The sequence below is a fragment of the Rana temporaria genome, chromosome 2 (genome assembly GCF_905171775.1).
Source record: "Rana temporaria chromosome 2, aRanTem1.1, whole genome shotgun sequence".
NCBI classification, from domain to species: Eukaryota; Metazoa; Chordata; class Amphibia; order Anura; family Ranidae; genus Rana; species Rana temporaria.
In genome coordinates, this window is record NC_053490.1 from 236,723,519 (window position 1) to 236,751,272 (window position 27,754).

At 38.8% G+C, this 27,754-nt stretch overlaps 1 protein-coding gene and 1 long non-coding RNA gene across 6 annotated transcripts in view; both read left to right on the top strand.

Annotated features, from left to right (window-relative positions):
• Window positions 1–27,754, top strand: part of BBX (BBX high mobility group box domain containing) — a 93,907-nt gene that overhangs the window by 58,033 nt on the left and 8,120 nt on the right. For 4 of the 5 annotated variants that reach the window (XM_040336635.1, XM_040336637.1, XM_040336638.1 and 1 more), the window contains 10 exons: window positions 1,669–1,749; window positions 4,653–4,730; window positions 6,441–6,521; window positions 7,817–7,897; window positions 11,338–12,115; window positions 14,898–15,036; window positions 21,300–21,436; window positions 22,248–22,334; window positions 23,072–23,257; window positions 24,741–24,918. In XM_040336635.1, coding sequence (XP_040192569.1) covers window positions 1,669–1,749; window positions 4,653–4,730; window positions 6,441–6,521; window positions 7,817–7,897; window positions 11,338–12,115; window positions 14,898–15,036; window positions 21,300–21,436; window positions 22,248–22,334; window positions 23,072–23,257; window positions 24,741–24,918 — 1,826 coding nt within the window. The remainder of the gene's footprint in view (window positions 1–1,668; window positions 1,750–4,652; window positions 4,731–6,440; window positions 6,522–7,816; window positions 7,898–11,337; window positions 12,116–14,897; window positions 15,037–21,299; window positions 21,437–22,247; window positions 22,335–23,071; window positions 23,258–24,740; window positions 24,919–27,754) is intronic. The other variant, XM_040336636.1, reaches the window with a different exon arrangement.
• On the top strand, window positions 18,300–19,063 carry LOC120926564. The gene is made up of 3 exons (XR_005746958.1): window positions 18,300–18,382; window positions 18,529–18,726; window positions 18,978–19,063. It is a non-coding gene; the product is annotated as an uncharacterized LOC120926564 (long non-coding RNA).

Consider the following 27,754-nt stretch of genomic DNA (forward strand, 5'->3'; position numbering starts at 1 on the left):
TTTTTCATGTTTAATGTTCAGGCTCTATATGGATACGTTTGTTTTTGAATCCTTGTATTCACATTATTAGCAATTGATTATTGGATTGCACACTTATATTTTCCTGCATATATTTAGGCTGTTTCGGTTGCTTTTCTCCATGTCATCCTAGACTGACTCATCTACATTGAGATCAGAACTCTGTGGAAGGCATAATTCCATCACTTCTGGTACTCTATTTTTTCTATCACTAAAAACATTTCTTTATGACTTTAACTGTATGTTTGGAGTATTTGTCCTGCTGCAGAATTAATTTGGGACCACTCAGATTACTCTTTGATGGTATTGCATGACCAATAGGACCACACTGTACTTTTTAGCATTAAGACAACCAAATTCCCAACTCTATGTACAGAAGTGCAGCCCTAAACCTGCAAGGAAGCTCCACCATGCTTTACTGTTGTCTGCAGATACTCACCCTAGTACCCCTCTACAGGCCTGTGGTGAACACAGTCCCTTTTGTTACAGACAAGCATTTTAAATTTAAACTCTTCAGACCAGAGCACCAGCTGCACTTTCTTCTACACACCAGTCTTTTGTTTTCATGCATAGGCATGTTGCTTGGTCTTGTTTCCACATCAGAGGTATGGCTTATTAGCCATAGGTTTTCCACAAAGACCACTTCGGAGCAGACTTCCCCAGACTGTAGATAGATGTACCTTTGGAACATGTTACGTGTTATGGCCATTTTTAGGGTGGAATATGTAATTTGTCCACATGTTCCAGCATCTGCCCCCTCAACCTCTGATCCCCTGTGAGAGTGGACAGGCGATCTTCTCCCCACAACCTCTGTCACAATTTGAAAAAAGCGGTGCTCTGCCCACAAGGCTGCATCATTCCTTCACAATTTCCTGTGAATGAAAAGACTACAAGTACCATCAGTCAGTATGGCTGATGGCTTATAATTCTCAATCAACTATGAGGACGCTTGTGAGTATCTTCATAGTTCATTGATCTTCCTCCTCCTAACTGCATGCCTGAAATGGAGGTACAGGGAGACATCTATCCTGAGAGTCTGCAGGAGCTGGACTTTACACCCATGATCTGCTGATTAATGGTTCAATGCTTCACAGGCTCCTTTAGAAAAAAAAATGCACATTTTTTAACCTGTAAAACATGTGCCTTTATTATTTTTTTGTTTTTAAAGCCTTTAAACCCCTCATCAGCATTTGTGGTTTGGAATAAAATATATATCCCACAAGCAAATATTCAAAATTCATCATGTCTGCTCTACCCATACCTAACCCAGATAAATGGTATACTTCCATGTGGCTTACTTGGATGTGTGTGCATGTGTCCTGTCTATGTGAGTTCTTGTGTAGTCCACTGTAGTATTTTGGAATCCCACTATGGGTTTTATTGGCTCGCATATAATGTCCTTTGTCTTAGATTTTTGCCAAGATTAGCTTAAGTTGTATCGCTTAATTCTTGTTTTTGCCATTTCTACCTTTTCCAGTCTCCCTCTGCTTTTTTCCTTCTCTTGTGTTCTTCTGTGGCACATGTTTGCACTGAATATCATATTGTAAAACCATTTAACCAGTCCCAACTGAGGCCTATTTTGTTACAAACAAGGTCAGTACTGTAACCTCCAGGGTGACCATTTTAAATGAACTTTCTCTTTACATGCAGGTATCCACAACTATTGCACAATCAACAGAGTCCGATTCTTTACAGCCGAGTAAGACATCTGCACTTTTTGAATTTGCAGAGGTAAGAAATTCCCTGTTTTATCCTTGTTTAAAATGTTAAGGTGAGGCAAGCGTTTGTCAGGTCTAAGTTTTGAAGAGGCTATAGCAATTGAGATCTAGTTCCATATACTCTGTTCTGGGTCCAAAGCCATAAATGATTCCTCCAGTGTAGAACTGTAACGTTTCAAAAGGTTTTCACAAGTTTTTAGTTTTTTTTCAAATAAGCTTACAGGTTTATAAATGTGTGTTTTCTTTGCAGTATAATGTTACCGTATTTTCCGGCGTATAAGACGACCCCCTAATTTTCCAGCTAAAATGTTGGTTTTGGAATATACTCGCCTTATAAGACGACCCCCTTCCTACTAGTCATGCCTCGCCTCACCGTGCCATTATATGCCAGACTGGGTCACCATTACATGCCTCACTGTGCCCAATTACATGCCTCACTGTGCCCAATTACATGCCTCACTGTGCCAAATTACATGCATCACTGTGCCCCACTACATGCCTCACTGCGCCACTACATGTCTCACTGTGCCCAATTACATGCCTCAGTGTGTCACTGCTTACCTTATCCGTGACATGCAGACCCTGGCCGTCCATTTTTCAAAAGCCGCGCCTCCTCTTTCTGCTGTTCCGTGATAGGCGGAACACTCAGCTTCCCAGGAGACACTGTGTTTAGTGTTCTGCCTATCACGGAAGCCTTCGTCGTCTCAGACGAGAGGGCATCCGTGATGGGCGGAACACAGTGTCTCCTGGGAAGCCGAGTGTTCCGCCTATCACGGGAACAGCAGAAAGAGGAGGCGCGGCTTTTGAAAAATGGACCGCCACGGTCTGCATATTAGACTTTTAAGAAGAATTTCAGGGGTTAAAAAGTCGTCTTATACTCCGGAAAATACAGTAAATTGTTTGGATAAAAAAAAATATATATATTTTTTTTTTTTTTTTAGGAGGCACTCAAACTACTCAGTTTGCAATGCATGCTGTGCCTTCAATATGAAAATCTAGCACACATTACATGCTTGTTGAAAGCTTGTGTATAATTGACTTGAACCAGAGAGCCTTCTCTGCTAACAAAAGAGGCATGTCCCGTTCATCCTTTCAAAAGTCTTTGTAATTTAGGCTTCCAGCTTACAAGTCTGTCTCACAGTACATCTGTTATATAAGCTTTCAGAATGCTTCTGCTCTTGTTTTGAACTTGTGATTTGTTGGCTACAGATGGTAAATTCAAATTAGTCTTTTTAAATATTTCATATTTACCTGATGAAAAATAAAAAATATTTTTTAACATGGTACTTTTCAACACTTAATGTAAAAAATAGATGATATAATAAAAAATTCTGCATATTAAAAAAACTTGATTTAATTCCTTTTACGTATCATCTCCGTGGCTGGTAAAATCCTGAAGGAAATATGTAACTTTTTTTTTTTTTTTTTCTTTGTTATAAGTGCATTGGTGAAAGTTTTGTCATGCGTTTGTCAAACCAATCAGTGGTTAAATGCCCTTCCCACCCCCCTGTCCTCAGTTTTGTTTTGCTGCTTTCTTGGGTCTGGTAATTGTAATCACTGACCTTCCTTGTGTAGATGGGTCGCAGTCACTGTACAGTTTCCTCTCTTCTTACCTGAGGGTTACCCGGTGTAATGTGTGGACAACTTTGGCAGCCTTGCTGGCTTTACCCTAGAGGTTCCTTTCTGCTTCTGGGGGTTGCTAGGGGAACAAGATGGCACGCATAGTCCACCTTTTTGGGTGTTTTTTCTTTCCTCCTGGTCAGTGAAGGCATATGTGTGGGGAAGAAAATTTTCCACTTCAGGGTTGATGATGGCACACTTCTGGAGGGGTGGCTTATACTACTAGGCTTTACCACTCTCACTGCCAGTCTGCAGGTGGACTCCAAGGCATGGGGAGTGGAGGTTAGAGCTGCTTTGGTTATGCTGCTGGCACCACTGGAATTTATGAATTCCATTCAGCATGACATGGTTTCAAACTTTTACTACTTCAGATCTTTTATTTTAAATCTAAAGCACTCCACAGCTATATCTGTTCCTTGGTCTTAAGATATTGAACCTAAGCTCTTGGTTTCTCTTGAGTATCATCTGAGGGAAAGACTGGTTCAGTGGAGGATAGGGAGAAATAGAATTATTTTAATTACCAACGATAAATGTAGCTCTTTCCCAGATATCTTTTTAAAGAGGAGTTCCAGTACAAATACTGTAGCTGCTGACTTTTAATATTAGGGCACTACGATGTCGGCACCCCAGCCGATCTTCGGATAGACTCCCGGGTGCCACCGCCATTCCTTGTAGGGGAACCGGGCAGTGAAGCCTTCCGGCTTCACTGCTGGCTCCCTACTGCGCATGCACGAAGTGCGCTGCACTTTTTAACTGGGCCGACGGAGGGGGGCAGAATCTCCCAGAAGTGGGGAAGGGGACCTGTCAAAAACAGGTCCCCATTCCCCTCTGAAAGGTGCCAAATGTGACATTGGAGGGGGCACTTGGGTGGAACTCGGCTTTAAAGTGATTGGGGTGCTTCTGCTTTTTCTCTAGGCCCTGTTAGTGTGTGTGGGGATAGGTTGGTCCATTCAGATGCCCTGCAGAAACAGGGTAATTAGGGGACGAAATTAGAAGAACCAGTCCTCTAAATGCAGAGAGCTTCTAGTGGTGAGTGAAGCATTATTTGCCTTCCAGGAAAAAAGTATCGGGCAAGGACATATTTGTTTTTTTCAAACAATGCTACAACATTTTACAGGAACAGTAAGTAAAAAATCATTTTTTAGCTGTCTCTGTCTGCATTGGAGAGATCTTCCATCACTTATTGTTACTATTTGCCTGTAAAATGATGACAGAAATATGTATTTTCTAATATTATTTAAAGTCAGTTTTTTTTTTTTTAAGCTCAGTTTTAATGATAATTTGTATTGTATTTAGATTTCCTCCAGCACACCAAATTTGGAGATCTCATCCCCTAAGCGATGTGAGGAGTCTGCACTGTTCCAGTTTGCTGAGGTATGGGATTGGCAACTATATTCTGTGTACAGCATCAAATATGTTTTGTGCCATAAAAAAAAACACTCAACATTAGAACATAGGATATTACTACTTAAATTTAATCTAACTTCATCAGGTGTGGATAAGCCAGGTATCAGATTATGTTTGCATAAAATATGCAAAGAAAAGTGCACAGTGGATGGCTTTCTGATAGTTATTATGAAAGTAGCATGTTAAGCTGGGAGGGTGAAGCTGAAAACGTTTTTTTCCATTGATTTAAAAGATAAGTCATTATTGTGTTTTTTTTTAACACCTGACTAAACTTAAAGCGGAGTTCCAGCCTGGGTGGAAAAAAAAATCAAAGTCAGCAGCTACAAATACGGTAGCTGTTGACTTTTATTATAAGGACAATTACCTGTCCAGGGAGCCTGTGATGTTGGCACCCAAAGCTGATCTGTCCATCTGCTCTGGGTGCAGGCGTTGGCATCCTTACTAAAGGAAACAGCAAGTGAAGCCTTGCTGCTTCACAGCCTGTTTCCTACTGTGCATGTGCGAGTCACGCAACGCTTTCTAAATGGTCCTGTAGTCTTCTGGGACACACAAAGGTCCCAGAAGGTGAGGGGGGGGCACAAAAAAATGGGGAAGTGACGTACCTCGCCATAGGACAGAAGCCCTGGAAGAAAACATACCAAAAAGGGTCGGGAAAAAAATATCCAAAAACTAAGGGGGCTGTGCTTTTGGCTCAAACGGCATTCAGTTTTTGCCTGGAACTCCGCTTTAAGCTAAATATTATAATAAAGGTTTTTAATTCTTAAACTGACTTTTTTGACCATGTAGGTTCATTGACAGTTTTGTCAGTATCAGGCTTTTATTATGCTTTGGATACTGCAGCAGTCCCTGTTCTAATTCCAAACTCTGTTCCTGTCCACCTGTGAGAGTTGGGTGTTCCAGCATCTTCAGCTCCATTCTCTTTAATATGAAAATTAATAAAGCCAACAAGAAAAGTGGCAACCCTTCATCATGGCCAAGGGTAAACTCAAGTGCAGATATTTCACCAGTACAGTGCCTCAGAGATATTAGAAATTGCCAGGTGGCTTAACTTTTCAGCTCTACTTAAAACTAAACTGGGGTTGAGTTAGCCCTTAAGCATTCTGTCTAACTTTTTTAGTAATATGTATTGTTTGCAATAGTTTCCCTTAACAGTCCACTTGTTACAAACATGGGATATTAAAATAAAATTAATAAACAGAGGTAAGTTACATTCAGAAAAAAAAGGCCAAACGATCAGTGCATTTAGAGTAATGGGCAGCTGAAGAACTCTTTACACATGCTGCAAGCTATACTTGCAGTAGGGAAAGCAAAGGGATGGCCTCATCAAAGTGCTACTACGCCTTCCCTGTCCAATTGTAATCAAGGTCTGGTTCAAACCAGGCTATTTGCGTATCTGCAGTGTATTCTACATTAGAAGTCCAGGCAGGTCTGTCTGCATCGCAAGACTCGCTGAACAGAATAATAAATCATTTGGCTGGTGTAATATTCTACATGTGTAATTTGGCTTTCTATTCAACAGTCTTGCTGTAAATTATGAGAAATGTCATGTTGAAATTGAAACTGTTATAAACATAAACGCTAAATATTTTTTTTAAAATATATATATATATACATTTTTGTGCATGAGTTTTTAAGAAAAAAAAAAAAACAAAAGTAATTTTTTTTGTTTTGCTATAGATATCATCAAATACTCTGCAAGTTAACAACCCAGATCCTTCGAAATGTTGTGAAAAAACATCCCTCTCCCATTTAGCAGAGGTAACATAATACTGAGAGTGTGAAAGAGAAAGGAAAAAAGTTTACCTCTTGTCATTTTTGGATGAAGTGGGGAATGATTAGAAGCTCTGTGAGGTTTTTATTGGTATCTGTGTCCCTGTTGAAATTCCATTCCCTATCATTTCCCTCTCTCAAAGCAGAAAAAAATGTTTTAGCTGGACTTCTACTTTTAGGTATGGAATTTAAGCTACTCCGTACCTGCTTCACACAAGAAAATAATTGATTCCACAAGTAATATAATTATTTATCTGTATTAGAAAACATTTTTTTTTTTTTATTGATATTCTTCATTTGTAATCATCTACTATGTTGTGATCCACTACCAGACCCACAACTAGACAAATACAATTATTTTTAATTATCCATATTATTCCCATCATTTTATTTTTAAATATACATTTTATTAACAGTAATGATATTATTGATATTTGAAAAAAACCTACTACAAGTAATCCTTGATTTTAACACATTAAAAGAGAAGTTCTGGTTTCTGTTTTTTTTTTTAAAGATTTATACTCGCCTAGGTGAATGCAGCATCAGTCCCCTGATGCCTCTACACTGAGAATTGAGCGATGGAACACTATGTCACAGCTCTCTGTTCTGCCCACTCTTTGCTCACTGGAGCGCTGAGCTGAGGGGAGGGGGCTCAGCAGTTTGCTGAGGCTGAGCCCGGTGTCGGTCCATGGATCTCGCAGCTCCTGACTCTGTGGTTATGATGACGCGGAGCCTGGGCTGACTTCTGTGCCATTGGTAAAGAGCAGACTTAAGCCCGCTCTCTGCTGAAAATGGGTCACAGGAGTGCAAAACGAACTGCACTCCTGTGATCTATAGGAGAATTACAGCCAAACGAGCTTTGGCTGTACTCCTCCTCTAAGCACTACTTATCAAATGATCCTCTCAGTAATGAGTGATCTTCATATTGAGCTTTCCTTCAGAGGAGACAACCTGACTAACAAGGGCTTTTTAGTATTGATCATTGGTCTGATTTAATACACTTTATTTATAAATGTATTTTTAGAGTTCATTGGGTTTACCAACTTTACCTTTTATTGCATGCACTTATCTTTCTTTTTTTTTTTTTGCTCAAACCTGTATTCAATTACCATTATCGGCTATCATTTGTTACTCTTCTTATTTTGTTACTGTTAAACCATTCTCAAAGTGTAAAGTTTCTATTCCATGTCATCATTGCATTGTGTTAGCCATATATTAACAGTATATCAGTATTTTTTTTTTCTTCATTGTATGACTGATGGGTCTGTTGGTTTTGAGTGTAGATTTCCTCAAGCGCATCACATTCCGATTCATCTGCATCAGCAAAGCAGTGTGGGACATCAGCATTGTTTCAGCTTGCAGAGGTAACAACTGTAACACTTATCAGCATCTCCTTTAATACTTGGGGAATAAGGCGAGAATATTCTGATTCAACCTTTCTGGGAAGCTCATTTATTATTTTGGATAAATAGACAATAGTAGTATTACCGTACATTTCATTTTTGTTTTTAGTACACTTCTTTAGAAAATGTGCAACAGTAGTCCATTGCTTTGGTCTTATTGAATAAGGGAAAGAATAGAGTCTGAAATATATAGTCTTGAACCATACAACGCCACCATACTCAAATATAATGGTTCCAGCTGTAAATGCACAGACTCCAATTTAATCGGTTGTTTATGACACATTTGTCTGTTAACCACTTGACCAACTTAATGTTTGACCAGAGCATTTTTTGCTATTTTAACTGGCAATTTCTCTGTCCTGCAACACTGCGCAAATGGAATTCTATTCAATTTTTTTTTTCAGACAAATATAACTTTCTTTTGGTGGTAGTTGATCACAATTGGTTTATTTTTATTTATTTATTTTTTTCAAAATGAATGAAAAATACCCAAAAAGTTGGAAAAATATTTATTTTATTTTTATTTTTTAATTTTCTTTACACAAAGTTGTCACTTTAATGAGATATTTCTCACACATGCCGTGGGTATATGTGGAATTCCACCTCAAAACACTTTCTGCTACTTCTCCCCACATGTGTGAGACTTTTTGGGCGTTCACCCTCATACAAAGGGCGTAATATTCCCACCTCCCCCAACCCCCCAAAATGACACCTTTTTGGAAAGTAGACACTCTGTATTTGACAAGAAGCATAATGATTACTTTGCAGATCTAATTTTTTGAGGTGGATGAAGGAATCTCTGCCAGAAGTAATGTATGCCCATCATTGGAATTTTCCATCACACATACACCCACTGTTCTAATGCTGGGCATACGTGTAAACGATTCCTCCATTTACATTGATTAATGTGGATGAGAAAATCTCTGCCAGACCCTGCTGCAGTGGATTGGCATTCCTGAAAAGCAAACAACGGATAACAATAACGCATAGTAACAATATAACATTGACTCAATAAAAAAATTTTTTTTGGGGGGACTTTTTTTGTGGGGTACCTGGGAGGACACCTGCAAAATGCTTCTCATGCAGCCAGCTAACTGCATCTGGATTTTGGCGTTTGTCTTCTGGATACAAAAAGGCTGTAACGATCACTTCCTGAAATTTTAGGAAGGATCCAGTTCTTCCAGCTGCTTTCTAAATAACAAAAGCATTATATAGAGCCAATTGAAATAAATATATAGACACTTTTTTTGTACCATTTTTTCTGCAGGATGCTAGATATGGCTTCATCATTTGGTTTTTTAAGTCTACGCTTTCCATATAAAGATTACAATCATGGTCACATAGAGACTTTTCAATTACACCAGATGCCAAGTTAACTTGGACCACCGCGCCTGGGTGAACAGAAGACAGTGGAAAACATCCTGTTTCTTTCCATTTCACTGCAAGTAGTTCTTTATTCTGCAAGCAGGTTTCTTCCCCCCTCTACGTTGGTTGCCGTTGGGGGAAGCCTTGGCCACTAGATCGCATAGTGCAAGAGCATCCAATTTCTTTAATGAACAAGTCTAATAAGTTGTAGGCTGTTAAAACCGTTGTCCACGAACAGATGTCCCCTTAGAAACAAGTGTGGCACCAAGTCCCATACTATTTTGCCACTGCTCCTCATGTAGTCTGGGTATCGATGTCCTTTCCCTTGTAAATTCTAAAATTACAATTTTCACAGAGATTATACAGTTTGATCCCATATCTGGCACACTTGCTCGGGATCTATTGCTTAATTGGAAGCCTGCTAGTAAAATGTACTAGGGACTCATCTACGCAGATGTTTTGTTGGAGTATACACACATCTGCAATTTTTTGTAAAAGGTAATTCACGAGGGGCCAAATTTTGTGGAATTGCAGTTCGGGTCACCCTGAGGACAACAGAAGGTAAGGTAATTGAAAAGCCTAAAATGCATCGTCTCATATCGTCTCTTAGCCATAGCTGCAGAGAACACAGGCATATGATAAATCGGGTCTGTGGACCAATACAACCACAATTTTTTCTTTTTTGCAATGTCCATATTAAGGGTAAGGCCCAAAAAAGTTTTAAATTCAGATACCGTCATAGATTTCTGCTCGAGTCGCTTGCAAAATATGTATTGGGGTTGGTGCCAATATATTCTTGCGCATGAAGATTACTACGGGACTGTGCTTGGTGGCTGCGTTTCCATTTCGCTAGCCACCGCACCAGCATGTACTGCACTTCTGGCGCTTGCCACTTTACCATGAGAGATTCCTTCATCCACATCGATTGATGTAAATTCAGGAATCTGATAGTACAAACATCTCTACCAAGCCCCATGTTTTTATCTGCCTAATGCTAGCATGTTTGTTAATTTCCAAAAAAAGTATGACAAAAACAATGGTTATGGTATCTACTTCCTAAGAGTGCATTTTGGGGGTGTTCTACTATCCTGGTGTTTTTTCTTTAACAGAAATAAGGGAAACATATTATTTTTTAATGGAAAGGGGGGGGGGGGAGTTTGTAAACACCACCAATAGAAATCTCTGTTCTGTCTTAAAAATAAACAGTGTGCATGACCGAGTAATTGTCAGGTTACCACAACACTGAAAATTGAATAATTGCCTGGTAATGAATGGGTAATGCAGGCTTCAGAAGTGGTTAAAGTGAAAGGTACAGTACTGAAATGTTTCATTAATCAGGAATCTGTCAGGTATTTATGCCCACCTGTGTACGTTATATATCTTTAGAAAGTTGTTTTCCAAATACATTTCCAATTACACTGAACTGGTGTACTGGTTTTTATTAAAATGGCATACATCCTAGAACAAAAAGTAAAGGGGTTATTCCTGAGTATAATGAACATGGCTGTACAAATACTTTTTGCCACTGAATAAACTGTGCATTCTCAACCGCTGGTACACATACAGCCTAATAATATAGAGCCATTTTTTTTAATACTGCATACAACAGTTTTCGGCATGTTGGTCATCCTCGGTGCAGCGTATGGAAAATGTGGCTTCTATGTGTTGGGGTTTGGGGAACGACATGTTGGTTTGACCAGACAGGTTATGGTGAAGTATACTAAAAGGAACCAAAAAGTTCTTCTCTCAAACACCACTATATCAATACATCACTAGAAACAATGGGTTTGAGGAGCATCTCAGAAACCTTGAACTGAGTTCTAAAGGGATAATGGCAGTGACATAGTTTTATAGTTATTGCTGTATCTTTCTGGCATCTCTGTAATACATATTTTTTAGTTATTGCTGTATCTTTCTGGCATCTCTGTAATACATATTTTTTAATATATCTCCTAAACTAAGAGCAATATACGTAGTCAATAATATTTGTATTAGCTTCTTTCATTTTTCGTCTAATTTTGCCCATTACTTTGTAGATGTGTGTGGCGTCAGAAGCAGTGAAAATGGAAATTTCAGGAAATATCACTCCAGAGAAATTGAAAGCTGTGGTGACAGATGAAGACATGATTTGCAGCAGCCCGAAGGAATGCTGTAATGCGTGTCAAGAGGAAAGTTTTAGCGATGTTAAAATTAACAAACATGACTCGCCTTCCCCAGAGCATTTGGATATGCATTATTTTGGACTTCTAAAACGGGAAAAATTTAAAAAGAAAAAGAAGAAAAGCAAAACGGATCATGATTCGATCGAGAAAGGGTCTCCAAAGAAGAGTTGTAAAAGGAGGCAGTCCTCGGAGTCAGATATTGAAAGTGTCATGTACACAATAGAGGCAGTCGCAAAGGGAGACTGGAGTGTTGAAACACCTTCAGTTTCTCCGTGCAAAAAAATACATTCAGCTGCTAGTCCAAAACATAACTTATCTGAAACTAAGAAAAAAATTAAATCAAAAGAGAAGATAAATGATACAGCTTTAGAGACTACCAAAGACTTGATAAAACCAGAGCCCATAAATACAATGCTTGCCATGGAATTACCTATTGAAGTACCTGATGAGATAAAGGAAGAACCACTATCTCCTGCAGAGGACATACCTATGTTATGTATACAAGAAATGCTCAAAACTGAAGACTGTGACATTAGCAAAAAAGCTGAAGCCTGTGGGTCAAGGAAGTCTGAGAGGGCCTGTAAAGGGGCTCTCTACAAAACACTTGTATCAGAGGGCATGCTGACATCATTACGGGCCAATGTTGACAGAGGTAAGCAAATGGGTCATGTTGAGCACCCAGCTCCATTCTCTGCATCTTAACGATGCTGGAAGTGTACTCTTCAATGCACATGTAATGTACACAACGATGAAAAATTGCTAGCAGGCAGAGTAGAATAAAACTACCAGCTAGCATTTTTTTTACTTTAAAGTGGATGTAAACCCTCCATACACCCAGTGAAGTGAACAGCCTCAGATGATAGACCGGGAGGAAACCAATCTCCCTACATAGATTTTGCATTTATATCTGCTTCACATTTATATACCGTTTAGAAAGTTCAGATTTTGTTAGGAGATTTTCTCTTCCAGGGTAACACAGAGTGTGATGTCTGGGCATACAGCCAAGATAGCTAACATTGCTGATTGGAGGAAAGGCACACACCCCCTCTCATCATAGGCAGACACTCTCTGAGGTGTTTTGTAATAGGACCTGCTCTCTGCTAATCGATTTTAGCAACCTCCCCGAACAGAAGATTCAGGCTGCTTTTGTCTAAAGTGTCAGAGAATTTGTCAGGCGTTATCAGGCTGATAACAGAGGAACAATTCAGGAGAGAGACTTGGCTCATTGAAGAGAGATAAAATACTGCAGATATATGTGCCCAGCTCAAATTTTATGAATCAGATTTACATCCATTTTAAGGAAATTGTTGGTGTCCCAAAGAAGAAGCATTTCCTTACTTTTAGGTTTATTTAGTGGCAAAGAGGGGAGAAATGTAAATTGCAGAAATCCAGGCAAAAAGAGGAGAGAAAAATAAATAAATAGAAGCTGACCGTGGTTTTGCCACCTTAATATAGGTCATTGATATGCAGTAACGTTCAAACATCGCAACTCCCACCATGGGTGCTTTTTCCTAACCAGTAACAAACATGGTGTTGGAGTCTGGATCAGGAAGTATATGGAAAATTATAAAATTCTGTCTTCTTAGCTACCCTTGGTGGATTTCTGAACTTTACAACTCATCTCTACTTCTTGCTAAGCAACCTGCAAAACAGTATTTTTTATTTTTTTTCTTAAAATCCTACACAAAAACTGGAGGAAGGCTCATAGAAACAGAAGTGTGACTGCCCATACTGATCAATTATATTCCTTGTATCACTTAAAAATAAAACATGCAACAAAGCATGGAATAAATACTCGCACATTTCTTTAGTAAAAGCACCACATAGTAAACATTGTTGGGTACACGTTTAACCCTGGATCCAGATGTTTACCCCTTATCAGCCATTGTCATTACATTACATATACATTACAATGTATATTATTAGCAGTTATCACTGTGTTAGTGTCGCTGGACATGTCATTGCCAGTTAGCCAATTCCCACAGTTTTAGATTGCCCGCTGTCCCACTGTAGGTCGCTGATAACTGCCATTACTAGTATACATAAATAGAAAATTCCAGTATAATACCTCAGTTTGTAGACGCTTTAACTTACACCCAAACCAATCAGTATACATGTAGCAGAATACATTTTGGCCTAAATGTATGAATATTTTTTTTTTTATTATTGGATAGGTTTTATAACAAAGTAAAAAAAATATTGTTATTGTTTTGTTTTTTTCTTCTAAAATGCATTGCCATTTAAAGTAGCCTGGTCATGAAGTGGGTAAAACCTTCCAGAGCTAAGGTGGTTAATAATGGTAAATGCACACATAATCTTATGGGAACTCTCTTGATTAAATGATTGGTCTGGCAACAGGGTCTCTTAACCACTTCAGCCCCGGAAGGATTTATCCCCTTAATGACAGGCCATTTTTTTTTGCACTACGGCACTGCGTTGCTTTTATTGACAATTGCGCGGGCATGCGATGTTTTACCCAAACAAATTTGATGTCCTTTTTTTCCCAACAAATAGAGCTTTCTTTGGTATTTTATCACCTCTGCAGTTTTTATTTTTTGTGCTATAAACAAAAAAAGAACAACCATTTAAAAAAAAAAAAGAAAATGTGTTTGTGTGTGTGTAATATATATATTTTTTTTTTACTTTGTGCTACAATACATATCAAAAAACATTTTTTTTAGCGGGACTGCAACATTGCGTTGGACAAATCTGACCACAAGTGACACTTTTTGGGGACCAGTGACACCAATACAATGATCAGTGCTAAAATAAAAATGCACTGATCAATTTATAAATGACACTGGCAGGGAAGGGGTTAACACTAGGGGGTGATTAAGGGGTTAACTGTGTCTCCTGGGTGTGTTCTAACTGTGTGGGGGATGGGCTCGCTGGGATAACAAAGATCGCTGTTCCTGATTACTAGGAATAGTCACACTCAGAGTTGTTCTGTCAGAACGGGGATCCGCCTTGTTTTCATAGGCAGATTCCCGTTCTGCCACTCTGTACCACGATCGCGGGTGGCCGTCAGACATTGAGTCCGCCAGGCCTGCGCCCACACTATCTCATACGTTGGTTTGAGCAGCCGAGCTGCCTTGCCACAGAATCTCTGCAGAAAGGCTGTCGGCAAGTGGTTAAGTCTTTTTTTTCATTTTTATATTTTATTAAAGAAAACTATTTACGTTCAGTATTTTTATTAAGGTTTTATCACAAGTAACAAAGAGAAAAAATGCAGCTTTAGCCATACATTATGCCTTAATGAGTGTCATATAAGTGAGTACAAATGACATAACAGGATAACAAATCTAGTTGTGTAAAGAAAACTATTTAAATCATCGGACTCATTGGTTAATGGCTGTGTACTTTTTTTTAGGTTAACTTGCTGATATGTAACTGTGAGGTTTTGAGTCTTCTAATGTCTCTTCCTTAAATTTTAGGTAAAAGAAACCCAGGAAAAGGGGGTTCATCTGATCACGAGGGCAGCTGGAATGATGACAACTGGTCACTTAGCCAAAGTGGGAATAGTGGGACTAAAAAACTGAAGAAAGTAAAACCAAAGGAGGAAGGGCCTGCTGGGTATGCATTCTGCATAAATTTTATGTTTTACTAAGTAATGCAATAGTATGTCGAATCCTCAGATGATTGATGTTATGCGATACAAAGAAAATATCCACTCTTCATAGAACTTGTCCAGGTCACTAGTTATAATCCCCACATATTTGGCTTTTCTAAAAAAAAATCAACATGGGGCTGGTATGTTTAGACACTGAAATGTTTAGTGCACTAGGTCAGTTTTGTCTTCACAGTTGATGATTTAATATCTAGGACAGTGGTCTCCAAACTGTTGCCTGGGGGCCAGAAGCGGCCTTGCTTTTATCTGGCCCTTGGGGCACAATTTTCATCCACTTATACCAATAATGGGACATAATTACCCTCACGGACACCAATGAAGGGGGAGAATTTCTCCTTGTGACACCAACAATGGGGCACAATTCCTCTCAATAACACCAATGGGAAACCATTCCTACCACTGGCACCAACCATGGGACATTATTCCTCCCACAGACCCCAAAGATGGGACTTTGTTTATTCCCACTGACATCGGCGCCTTTTCAACTCCCAGTCGCCACAGTCCGCCCCCCTTCAAGTCTGAAGGAATGTAAACTGGCCCTTTATTTAGAAAGTTTGGAGACCACTGTTCTAGGGTAAACTAAGTTAAGAGCCCATTCGATCAGTGTGTTGCGGGAACGTGCGTTGTGTTGCATTGTCGTTCTTTTTGTATGGTTACGTTTTTTGTTTCTTTTTAGATGTTTTGGTGCATTGGCAGCCCATTGATCTCAGTGGGCTTCTTTATTGCATCACATTATGTTGCGAGTTAATGTGCCGCACAAATGTAAAGTGCCCTGTGGGTGACTGTGCTCGATTTCCAGTGCAGAAAAGTAACATATGTGGTGTAAGGCTGGCCATACATTATACTGTTGTCTTGTACAAATTTTCTTTAGATTTAACAAAACCATATAATATGATGTCATTCCTAAACACTTCCAATTTGTATGCAATCAGGCAGGTCCTTGCACTACATATTTGAAGGTAAATCGAAAAGAAATTGAATAAGAAAATTGTATACTGTAAGGCCAGCTCCACCTTTAGCAGAAATTGGCATTTAAAGCCAACACCTTATTTACATCTGGTGCTCTTTGTATTTATTTTCCAAATCCGATGCTTATAAAAAAAAAAAACACTTTTTTAAATGATTAACAATAGCATGTTTGTGGATAATATTATTCTGACAGTAAAAAGTAACCTACCTAACTTTGCCTCATACAACTTTAAATCAAAGTCCAGAACTTCTACGTGGTAATAGTAAGAGAGTTGGCATTAATTCAATTTAAATTTAAAGGGAGTAGATGGACACCACACAAAACTACAAGAGTAGCTTATTTTCCAAATTCAAAAACTCCAGCTACCAAAGAATTATCTGTATATGTTAAAGGGGAGTTCCACCCACAATTTCACTTTTTAAATATAAATACCCCTGTAATACACAAGCTTAATGTATTCTAGTAAAGTTAGTCTGTAAACTAAGGTCCGTTTTGTTAGGTTGTTACAGCATTTAGATAATTTATAATCTAGAAATAGACTGTGGCCATCTTAAGTGTGGACATCATGAAGCCAGACTGTATGACTTCCTGGATTTCAGCTTTCCATATCTCGCACATGCTCAGTGCACAAGCAATGTAATAGGTTTCAGTCAGGTTTGCAAGGACTACTGGGAAACATGATGCCTATCCCAGAAACCCTTGCAAATAGCCTAGGCAAATAAGGAGGAGGAAGTAATGAAGGACTACAAAATAAAGGTATAAGTGGATTGACAGAGCATAAACATTAATTACAACAAGGATTGACTGTCAGCTTTCAAGTCCCTCTATGAAAGAGGATATATGGGGGTTTCCTTATACAGGAAAAATATGGGGACTCTTGTTAAAGCATCGACAGTAAAATTCTATAGAAATATGTGGGCCTGGTCAAACCTCAATCATGAGAGCCACAACACCGATATGAATATCAAAAATATTTATTTTGTAAAAAGGTTTTCTTTATAAAAAGACATAGAAAAAGAAAAAAAGAAAAAAGAAAAAATATTGTACATTGAATACTATAGAATGCATACTAGACAAATTCCAGACTATCAAATAAAATGATACTTCAAGTGCATATAGATGCAGGTGATCTTCATTTCATCCCACATGTAACGGTTCTACTAGTTTCGCCCAAGGGGGCTTCGTCAGGAACCAATGGGGGGCAGTAGTCTGAGCAAACAAAGAGTATATCAATGAACAAGAACATATATATCATAATGTATACAAATAGTCACATAGATTGATTATATCGGTACATACAAACGTGTCTGGTTGACCATGGAGTTTAATATAATCATAGTTTATTATGAGACATAAAGATAATGTATTTTATTTAAATAGACGAAAGTCGAGTTGGAGTGTCTGTGATAGCTGTGGACTTTAACGAAAAAAATAATAATAATAAAAAATATATTTACCTGTAAAAGTGGACTAAAAAAACCTGAATAGTTGGCCGTGGTTGGCTCAAAGTCCCAGATGGAAAATCCCAGATAGGTGGAAGGAGGGATGGGAAAAAGAGGAAATGATCCTCTTAAGCATGCGGGTAGGATCACCGTGCAATGCACAGAGCCTGGATGCAAGCCTATAGAGGAAGAGGAGCCGGAGGCAAGCAGGTACTGTAGGTACAGAATAAAAATATTAGGGATATTGAAAAATTAACAAGTAAAAAGGGAGAAAGAAGAAATGTAACCAGAAAAGGAGAAAAATTATGATGAACAGACAACTATAGAGAGATATGTGTAAAAGAGTTAATGATTATTGCCTGATTAAAATGATGATAGAAAAAATGGGAAGATTGATGATGAGGTAGTCTCAGAAGAGATGGAAATAATTCATCCCAAGAGATTTCTGTCAATACTATACTGCACAAAATAGGAAGTCATTCACTATATCATCAGATTGTATAATAACAGATTAGTTTGAAAATTAATTATTAAAACTGCAAACGACAGCAGTGATAAAGATAATGTTAATATAAATATAAACGCCTATATAGGCTGCAAAGTATCAAACGAATCTAAATTATTTAGAAGAATGTAGCATTTTTTGTTGTTGTTACACCTATCATAGGTGTATATAGGTGTTATCACTGCTGTCGTTTGCAGTTTTAATAATTAATTTTCAAACTAATCTGTTATTATACAATCTGATGATATAGTGAATGACTTCCTATTTTGTGCAGTATAGTATTGACAGAAATCTCTTGGGATGAATTATTTCCATCTCTTCTGAGACTACCTCATCATCAATCTTCCCATTTTTTCTATCATCATTTTAATCAGGTAATAATCATTAACTCTTTTACACATATCTCTCTATAGTTGTCTGTTCATCATAATTTTTCTCCTTTTCTGGTTACATTTCTTCTTTCTCCCTTTTTACTTGTTAATTTTTCAATATCCCTAATATTTTTATTCTGTACCTACAGTACCTGCTTGCCTCCGGCTCCTCTTCCTCTATAGGCTTGCATCCAGGCTCTGTGCATTGCACGGTGATCCTACCCGCATGCTTAAGAGGATCATTTCCTCTTTTTCCCATCCCTCCTTCCACCTATCTGGGATTTTCCATCTGGGACTTTGAGCCAACCACGGCCAACTATTCAGGTTTTTTTAGTCCACTTTTACAGGTAAATATATTTTTTATTATTATTATTTTTTTCGTTAAAGTCCACAGCTATCACAGACACTCCATTAACTCGACTTTCGTCTATTTAAATAAAATACATTATCTTTATGTCTCATAATAAACTATGATTATATTAAACTCCATGGTCAACCAGACACGTTTGTATGTACCGATATAATCAATCTATGTGACTATTTGTATACATTATGATATATATGTTCTTGTTCATTGATATACTCTTTGTTTGCTCAGACTACTGCCCCCCATTGGTTCCTGACGAAGCCCCCTTGGGCAAAACTAGTAGAACCGTTACATGTGGGATGAAATGAAGATCACCTGCATCTATATGCACTTGAAGTATCATTTTATTTGATAGTCTGGAATTTGTCTAGTATGCATTCTATAGTATTCAATGTACAATATTTTTTCTTTTTTCTTTTTTTCTTTTTCTATGTCTTTTTATAAAGAAAACCTTTTTACAAAATAAATATTTTTGATATTCATATCGGTGTTGTGGCTCTCATGATTGAGGTTTGACCAGGCCCACATATTTCTATAGAATTTTACTGTCGATGCTTTAACAAGAGTCCCCATATTTTTCCTGTATAAGGAAACCCCCATATACAAAATAAAGGTATTTACATGCAACAAATTAAATACAAATTGTCCATTCTGAACACTATGAGATTAGAGCATGCAGCACAGACAAACATAAAAAATGGGTGGAACTCCACTTTAAAGGTTTTTCTTTATATAAAAAAAAAAAAAAGAGTAGGCTAGATAGAGAGTGCTAACCCCTTATTTGACTTTTCTATGCAAACCACCTGCTTTCATAGTTTTTTAGATAATAACAAGTGATGGTAATGTCTTTTAACGACTAACTAGTGAAAATGATTGCAAGTGTTCAAGGCTCTTTGAGTGGCTAATAACAAATGGAGCGCAGTGCTGATGTCATTTTTTAGGGCACAAAAGGCTTGATTTACATAACTTTAGCACAAAACGAGGTTTACCTGGGTGTAGTTTTCAAATCTCATTGGACTCAGCTGAAACTAACTGTCACTAAAATGAAATGGGTATCCTTATCCTGGGATGTTACATTTGAAAATAAAGCTTCTTTGAAAAAAATGGGGGAATTATGGTAAAAAAAAGTAAACCAGCTAAGAAGGTAAAAAGCAAAACATTTTATATGTTGAGGAAAATGGAACATAGAATTATAAGTTACTTTGGATGCTTTTAGAAAAGTAAATGAGCATGGTATGTACAATATTGAATGTTAAGTGCAGTACTCACATTAAAACAACCTTGTCACTAATGCCAGGTTAACACAGCTGCTCTGCGGTTTGACTTCAGTCTTTGCCGGTGTGTGCGCAGTTTTTGTGTGGGTTCGCCACAGTTCTATAGACTTCTATTAGGTTGTGTGTTTTTGCCGTATTTTCGGAAAGCGTATTAAATCGGTTCTCCACCCTAAAGTGAAGTCCCGCTGATCGGAACCCTCCCCCCTCCGGTGTCACATTTGACACCTTTTCAGGGGGGTGCAGATACCTGTCTAAAGACAGGTATTTGCACCCACTTCCGGCCCGGCATTCACGGGCAAAAGACGGGCATTGCTTCACATCCCGTCGCCCCACGTTGTGTGCTGGGAACACTCGGCTCCCAGCACACAGCGGGAGCCAATCGACGGGCGCGGCGCGACTCGCGCATGCGCCGTAGGGAACCGGGCAGTGAAGCCGCAGCGCTTCACTTCCTGGTTCCCTCAGCGTGGATGGAGGGGGGAGCAGCTGGACTCCAGGACAGGTAAGTGTCCTAATATTAAAAGTCAGCAGCTGCAGTATTTGTAGCTGCTGGCTTTTAATATTTTTTTTTGGCGGAACATCCGCTTTAAGGTTTTCAGCATGGTTTCAGGACTTTTGGTGCACTTTCAGAAAATGTGGTAAAAACTCACAACCTAATAGTAGTCTATGGGACCACAGGTAACCCTCATGAAAGCTATGCATACAACCGCACTGTGGCAAAATCAAAGTGCAGCAGTGTGAACCTGGTCTAAGATAATGAAAAATTAGACTACATGTTGAAAGATTACGAATACCTCCCGTCCCTCGAATGCTGTGCTAGACCTTCATTCTCTTGAAGAGTCTCAAGTTCCACTCCTATCTGACACTTTTGGTGTATCATATAGCCTGTTTCTCATTGGTGGCTGTGGTTCCTTCTGCTGGCTGCTATGTAATCGCAGAAAAATGCAGATAGCAGAGCCACCCAGAGATCTTGAAGAGAGTGATTTAACACGCTGTCCACCGAAAAGGTAAGTATTCGTGATCTGTTATTTACATGGTGGTTTTGTCCTAGTTTTTTTTTTTTATTAGCCAACATTTAACATTGAGTTAAGAATTATTTAGCATGGGGTTCATGTCTGATGTTTAATATATTATAATACAGAAATGAGGCCATGCCCATGTTATATTCCTAAGAAAGATGCTTTATTGTGAATTTGAAAACCGCAGACACAATGGCTGCTTTTTTTTTTTGCCATGTGACAGTTGTCATCGAACCAACTGTTATACATTGCTTTATTTACAGTTTAGCAAAGCTGGAGGAGGAGTTTGAGAAGAAGTTTAATAGCCTTCCTCAGTACAGCCCTGTAACATTCGACCGCAAAAATGCTTTCCAGAGGAAAAAGAAAAAAACAAATAGTGGACAAACTGAGCAACAGAAAGGTAATGAATGTAATGTTCTCTATTGTGACATCATTAAAATTGAATGGCTTCATCATAATTTGGGAAATAATCCTTACTGAGTGAGTAACTTGTATAGCGCTACAAATGCAAACTAAATCGCCTCAAGGTGCTGTTACCCATTACTTTGCGCCACAAAATGTTTTTTGAGTTTAAATTATTATGTATCCGTACTGTAAAATGAAATGTGGGCTAGAATTCATGTGCAATTTTTGCATAATTATGAGCACAGATTTTTCTACTGTGCAGTAGTATTTTTCTTATATTTCTTTATGCTTGGAGTATCTCATTATGTATCTCAATAGGATACCTCTATCTGTTTGCTCCTGGCTAACATTGTACGTCAACGTTTTTGTTGCCCCAATGCTATAATAATCAGAGCATCATGAGACCTTGGATCCACATGTATTTTGTACTATAATGCAGTTAGACCTCATATGATCACATATGTGACATGAAGTATGTAAAAATAATGGACCCTCCACCCTAATTGCTGAAACTGCTAGAACATGCCACATGTAGGCTGAGATTGTATCTGTGAAATGAGACTCCCACCATAAAATTGTCAGAATCATGTTAAATATAAAACAATAATTGTGCTTGAACGTTTTAGTATATCATAATGGGCATTGTAATGATGTGATTTCTATGCAGACCTTGTTGTGCATATCAGGGTTATGCACAACTGTTGGGCATCCTTAAAAATGACCTGACAGTGTTGTCTGCTGCATGTTTTTTTGCCGACTGTTATATGAACACCTGAATGGGTTTTCTTTATATCTCCTTATCTCAGGTGCTATACAGTCTCAAAAGAAGCTATTTCACAAAATTGTAAGCAAATACAAGCATAAAAAGGAGAAGCAAAGCACATTGGATAAAGGTATTTCGGCATCTAATGTACAGTTTTTTAGAAAATGCACCACTATCGTATGATTTAGTGTTATGTACAGCTTCCCATATCAAAATAGTCCTATTTAAAAAGTTTGTCTTCTATCATGCCAGCAGCATTGTATGTGGAAACCCTGAGCGCTCTGGCAAACCCCCCTTCCCCCACCACTCATACCACATCTAAGCTCTAAAATGTGCATGCCCATTTTCTCAGGGCTTGTCCGTATGGCCTACAGGGTCTGCCTTGAACTGTGGGAAGGGACAATGTACCATAATTCTCAGTTGAACTTTACATGTATCATTCATTCAGGCTTAGGTCTCCCTATGGAGCACAAGAGCAATTTGGAATTAAATAACAGTTTTTCAAATATTTTAAGGTGTCTTCAGACAGTTAATATTCATGAGTGAACTGATCACTAGTGCTAAGGTCGCATCTTTCATTATCTGCTAGTACGGCACTGCTTTTTAGTTTGACATTATAATAGACTGAATTTTATACATAAACAAACAATGTAGATCTTGGATAACCAAGTTTTGTTGCTTTGCTAGAATAGGGGATAGAGCCAACATAAGCTGTTAAGATAGGAATCTGTGAAATTTGGTACTTGTAGAGCTGTACAGCTGTAAATGTGTCAAAGCAGAATAAGTGACCTCAAATGGAATTTAAAGTTCTACAGTGTCTTTGTTTATTTCTATAGACTTTAGGATTTACTATACTTTTCCTTGTAGCCATAGAAGACAAAAACAATAATGATGACCCAAGGAGCAGTTCCAATTCAGTTCCTCACATTCCAGAACCTACTGCAAACCATGAACCGCTGGTTGGAAGTCAAAAAAGAAAAGCAAGAAAAAATAAAATTACACATCTTATTAGGTCTTTGGATTGTCAGTCGTCTTCCACTGTTAAAAGTCAAGGTGAGAACATTCACCAGACGCAGTTCTGTTCAGTTCCGTGCACTTTTTTCTGCACTAAAAATGCATGCAGTGTGTTTTCTATGTATTCCAATGGCTCTAATTCACACCATGCAGTCAGTTTCCTGTCAGTTTCTGGTGCAGAAACTGACCGGAACTGACTGTATTGGTGCAGAAAAAATGGAGCTGCAAGGGCCAGTTCACACCATATGCAGTTACGTTTTTTTCTGCACCAATACAGTCCGTTCCAGTCAGTTTCTGGTCAATAATCAGAGCATCATGAGACATTGGATCCACATGTATTTTGTACTATAATGGAGGTAGACCTCATCCCGGTTGTCTCTGCCGCTTAACGGAGCCATCGTTAGCGGCAGAGACTATCTGATCCTTTCCCCTGCTTGGCACAAAGTCGAGTGAGGGAACGATGGCCCCCGCTCGACTCTGTGCCATTAAATGATGGCAGCGACGTCAAACGTAATTTCTGCCCACCGCCCCCAAAGGGGAAAAAAATTACTTTTTTTATTCTAATGCTTTTAAGTGCAAATGTTAGATCTGAGGTCTTTTTGACCCCATATCTCACATTAAAGTGGTTCTGTCGTGCTTTTTTTTTCTACAAGGGATTGTTGCATTCCTTTTAATAGGAATAGACGTGATCCAATTTTTTTCTTTTTTTTTAAAGGACATATTTTTACAAATAAGAAGAAAAAGAAATGAGATTTCATTTTTATTTTTTAAAAGCGCCTCATCCCTCCAAGCTCGTGTGCAGAAGTGAACACATACGCAAGTCGCGCCCACATATGAAAACTGTGTTCAAAATACACATGTGAGATGTCGCTACGCTCGTTAGAGCGAGAGCAATAATTCTAACCAAAAAAACCTCATCTGTTATTTAAAACTGGTAACCTGTAGACATTTTTAAACAACACCTATGGAGATTTTTAAGTGTTTTTCGCCATTCTACGAGTGGGCACAATTTTAAAGCATGACATGTTGGGTATCAATTTACTCAGCATAATATCTTTCACAATATAGAAAAAATTGGGTTAACTTTATTGTGTTCTTATTTTTTTTTTTTATTCAAAAAAGTGTATTTAAAAAAAAAAATGCGTTGGTAAGACAGCTGTGCAAATACAGTGTAACATAAAGTATTGCAATGACCACCATTTTATTCTCTAGGGTGTAAGAAAAATAATAATACATATATGTGTATGTATGTTAGGGTATTCTAAGTAATTTTCTAGCAAATCATTTATTTATTTTTAACTTGTGAACAGGTGTAAAAAATAGGCCTGGTGGTTAAGGGGGCAGAAGGAAAGGCTCTGCAACTACAGTGGTTAACGGACAATGCTTATTTGTTAACCAGAATATTTTGGCAGAAATAACATTGTGTGGGTTATGAAGTCATGATCAATAGAAGGTGAGGTGATAAATGTATACAAGCGCGTATATACATTGCTAATGCTCTTCTTATGTTTACTATTTATAGATGGAAAGATTCCCACAAATAGCTGCAACATGGAGGGAACTTGCCAGGCAGAACTGACAATCACAGAAGAAGCTGGCATTGCACAGAACTGCAGTATTACCCAGGACATGCCGGCTGTGTCTGCTTTCTTTAGTCTAGCTGCTCTGGCTGAGGTAGCAGCCATGGAAAATGTTCACAGGTTGGATATATCCCCAGGCTACTACTTTTCTTCTCTGTCTTTCTGTTAGTTTGCCATGATCAGGAAGCGTTATTTACCTTGAGAAACCGTTTTTTTAGGCTGAAACAGCAAACCCATGATCTCTTTAGACATCCATTAATTTGCAAGGCAATTCCCTATCTGTGAATTTATCTAAATCTGACTGGAAGTTGAACATTTAATGCAAGCTTACTGGACTACCTCTTTGGTGTCTGATATAAAAGATTTAAAAAATATTTTCAATGCCATTTCTGACTGCAAGACGGTGCATTATCAATATCCTAAAAACTCAGCAATAAAACCTTAAAAAGAGTAGAAATTTCACTTGAAACGCCTAGTCCTGTGCAGAAGATGTGTTTTTTTTTATTTTTTTTATTTTTTTATTATTATTTATTTTTATGTGAATTGGATTGAAGTGAATGTAGCTGTTCCTTTAGTAACCCCAATGCCTGAGACAAAAAAAGTCTGGGATTAGTGGCATTTGGTGATTACATGTATAGAGCAATTCTGAAATGGCATGATTCATTTTGCAAGAAACCCGAATAAGGGCCATGGTACACTTTGCAGGATTGCTATACAGGGCAGAAGGAAATACCCACCTGTTTGCAGATGAGCAAGTCATCGTTGACTACCGTCGCTCATCTATGTAAACATTAGAGAATTTATTTTTGTCAGTGTTGGGGGTGATGCCTTGCTCATCCAGTCAGCAAATGAGCAACAGCATGGAAAGAGGCAAGTAGCTCTTTATTGCACATCCCAGAACAGAGGGTATCTTCATATCCATTGTGATAGGGTTATACTGCTATCTTCAGGTAATTGGACACTGTAAACAAAGGACGGGAAATTCCCTTCCAGGCATAAGAACGCACCCCTGGGGGCCTCCACTATAGACTTGTCCCATTCCACCCTATCCGGATCTGTTGCCTAGGGATTTCTTCTAAAAGGAATGGTGCCAGGACCTCCATAATGGACATACAGGAACAGCCTGTAATGTTATGCTTCAGCATAGGATGCAGCATTAAGGGACCATGTGCAATTATACGTTACCTGGTGGAACAGCAAAGTGTTCTACAGATGCAGGGCAGTGATCTCCAGCTTGGGAGTCATGCCCCTAAAGGCATTTTTGTCATCTTCTATTCAAGATGGTTGACATCTGCACCCCTACGGGGGCCCTGCAGAATTTAATGGGCAATGCCCTGGTGGTTCCCCCCCCCCCCCCCCAAATATCCCCTGAATTTGAGAGTCTTCTGTTTGTAAACTAAAGTGCTCCCCCTCCCTACAGCGGCAGTGCCACTATGCCTTTTTCTTTTTTTCACATTGTTTTTATATTGGTGCTATTGCTCTGAGCTTTGAATAGCAGTATTGGTGTTGTAGTCCCACAGCACCAGAGACCAGCCGTTTGAAAAAAATATTGACAACAGCAAGTATATATAAAAAACTATTGTTAATGCTGCACAGGTGGTGGCTCGGGGGGGCGACCTTGGGTTATTCTACAGTCTCTCCCTTATTTCTTTTTGGGGTTGTGGGGCGGATGTTATCCATACCTGCTTCTCTCAGCTGACTTGGATTGCTTTTTCAGCATAAGTTCACCCACGTTGTCAGCAGACCTTGTCTCATCATAAGTAGAAAGCTGGGGATCATGGGGGGGGTTACAAGTCCCCTTATAGGGCAGGGAAGAACCTGAATGCAGCTCCCCTTACGGTATATCCCATGGGGGTCATTTCCAGGCTCTGATTCCCTTCTCTCATCTGGTCTCTCCACTACCTCTGGGGCACCTTCCAACAGTTTCATTTTTGTCAAGGGAGGAATTTTACACCTACAGCTTTCGAGAGGGAAATGCTCTCCTTCCTCTTCCCCCTCCTTGTTGACAGAGGAGGAACCCACTGAGGATCCACTGGGGGGAAGATGTGGAAGGGGAATTTACCAGTTTGGAAGATGGGGAAGCAGATAATTTTTCTCTTGACAACTCTGTAAAACAAAATACATGGTATACCTGCCTGCTCTGTGCAATGGTTTTGCAGAGCAGCCCTGATCCTCCCCTTGAAACCCCCGCCGGTGCTCCTGGCTTCTCCTGCTAAGTGCCCCCATAGCAAGCCATGTGCTATTGGGACTCTTGTGCTTGCTCCCGAGCCCCGCTTGATATTTGATATCGGGCTTCTGTAGCTCAAGTTTGTAAGGCTACTACCTGGTCTTTGGTTAATACTTTTTTGAAGCTTTACCAAGTGTGTATTCAAGCCTCTGAGGACGCGACCTTTAGCTGTTGAGTCTTGCAGGCTGCTGTGTCCTGCAATGTACAGTAAAGAAAATTTGATTTTTAGTTTACCTGTAATATCTTTTTTTTTTTTTTTTTTGGAGTTCATCACTGAACACAGGGATCACACCCCTCTTCCTTTGTTTCATGACTTGCTTAAAAAAAATGGAAGAGGGGAGGGAGGGGTTATGCCTGGGAAGATGATTCCCTTTCTTTTTTGCCAGTGTCTACCTGAAGGTGGAAGCATTACCCTATCGTAATGGATATGAAGATACCCTGTGTCCTGTGATGTACTCCAAGAAAATGATTTTACAAGTTTTTTTCCCCCCCTAATCTGTATGGTGATTCCATTGCTAGAAATTTGCCACCAATAGGATTACAAGTGTGACATAGCCCTAACAGTCACACCCCTGTCTTTTCTGTTAATACAGAAGTACGTGGGATGGAGTTGTCTCCACGTATGACATGCCAGAATGTTAACTGACATATGGAAAAGAAAGGAGATATGAAACTAACAAGCCACTAATATCTGCAACTATAGAATACTTCAACACATACTTGCGCAGT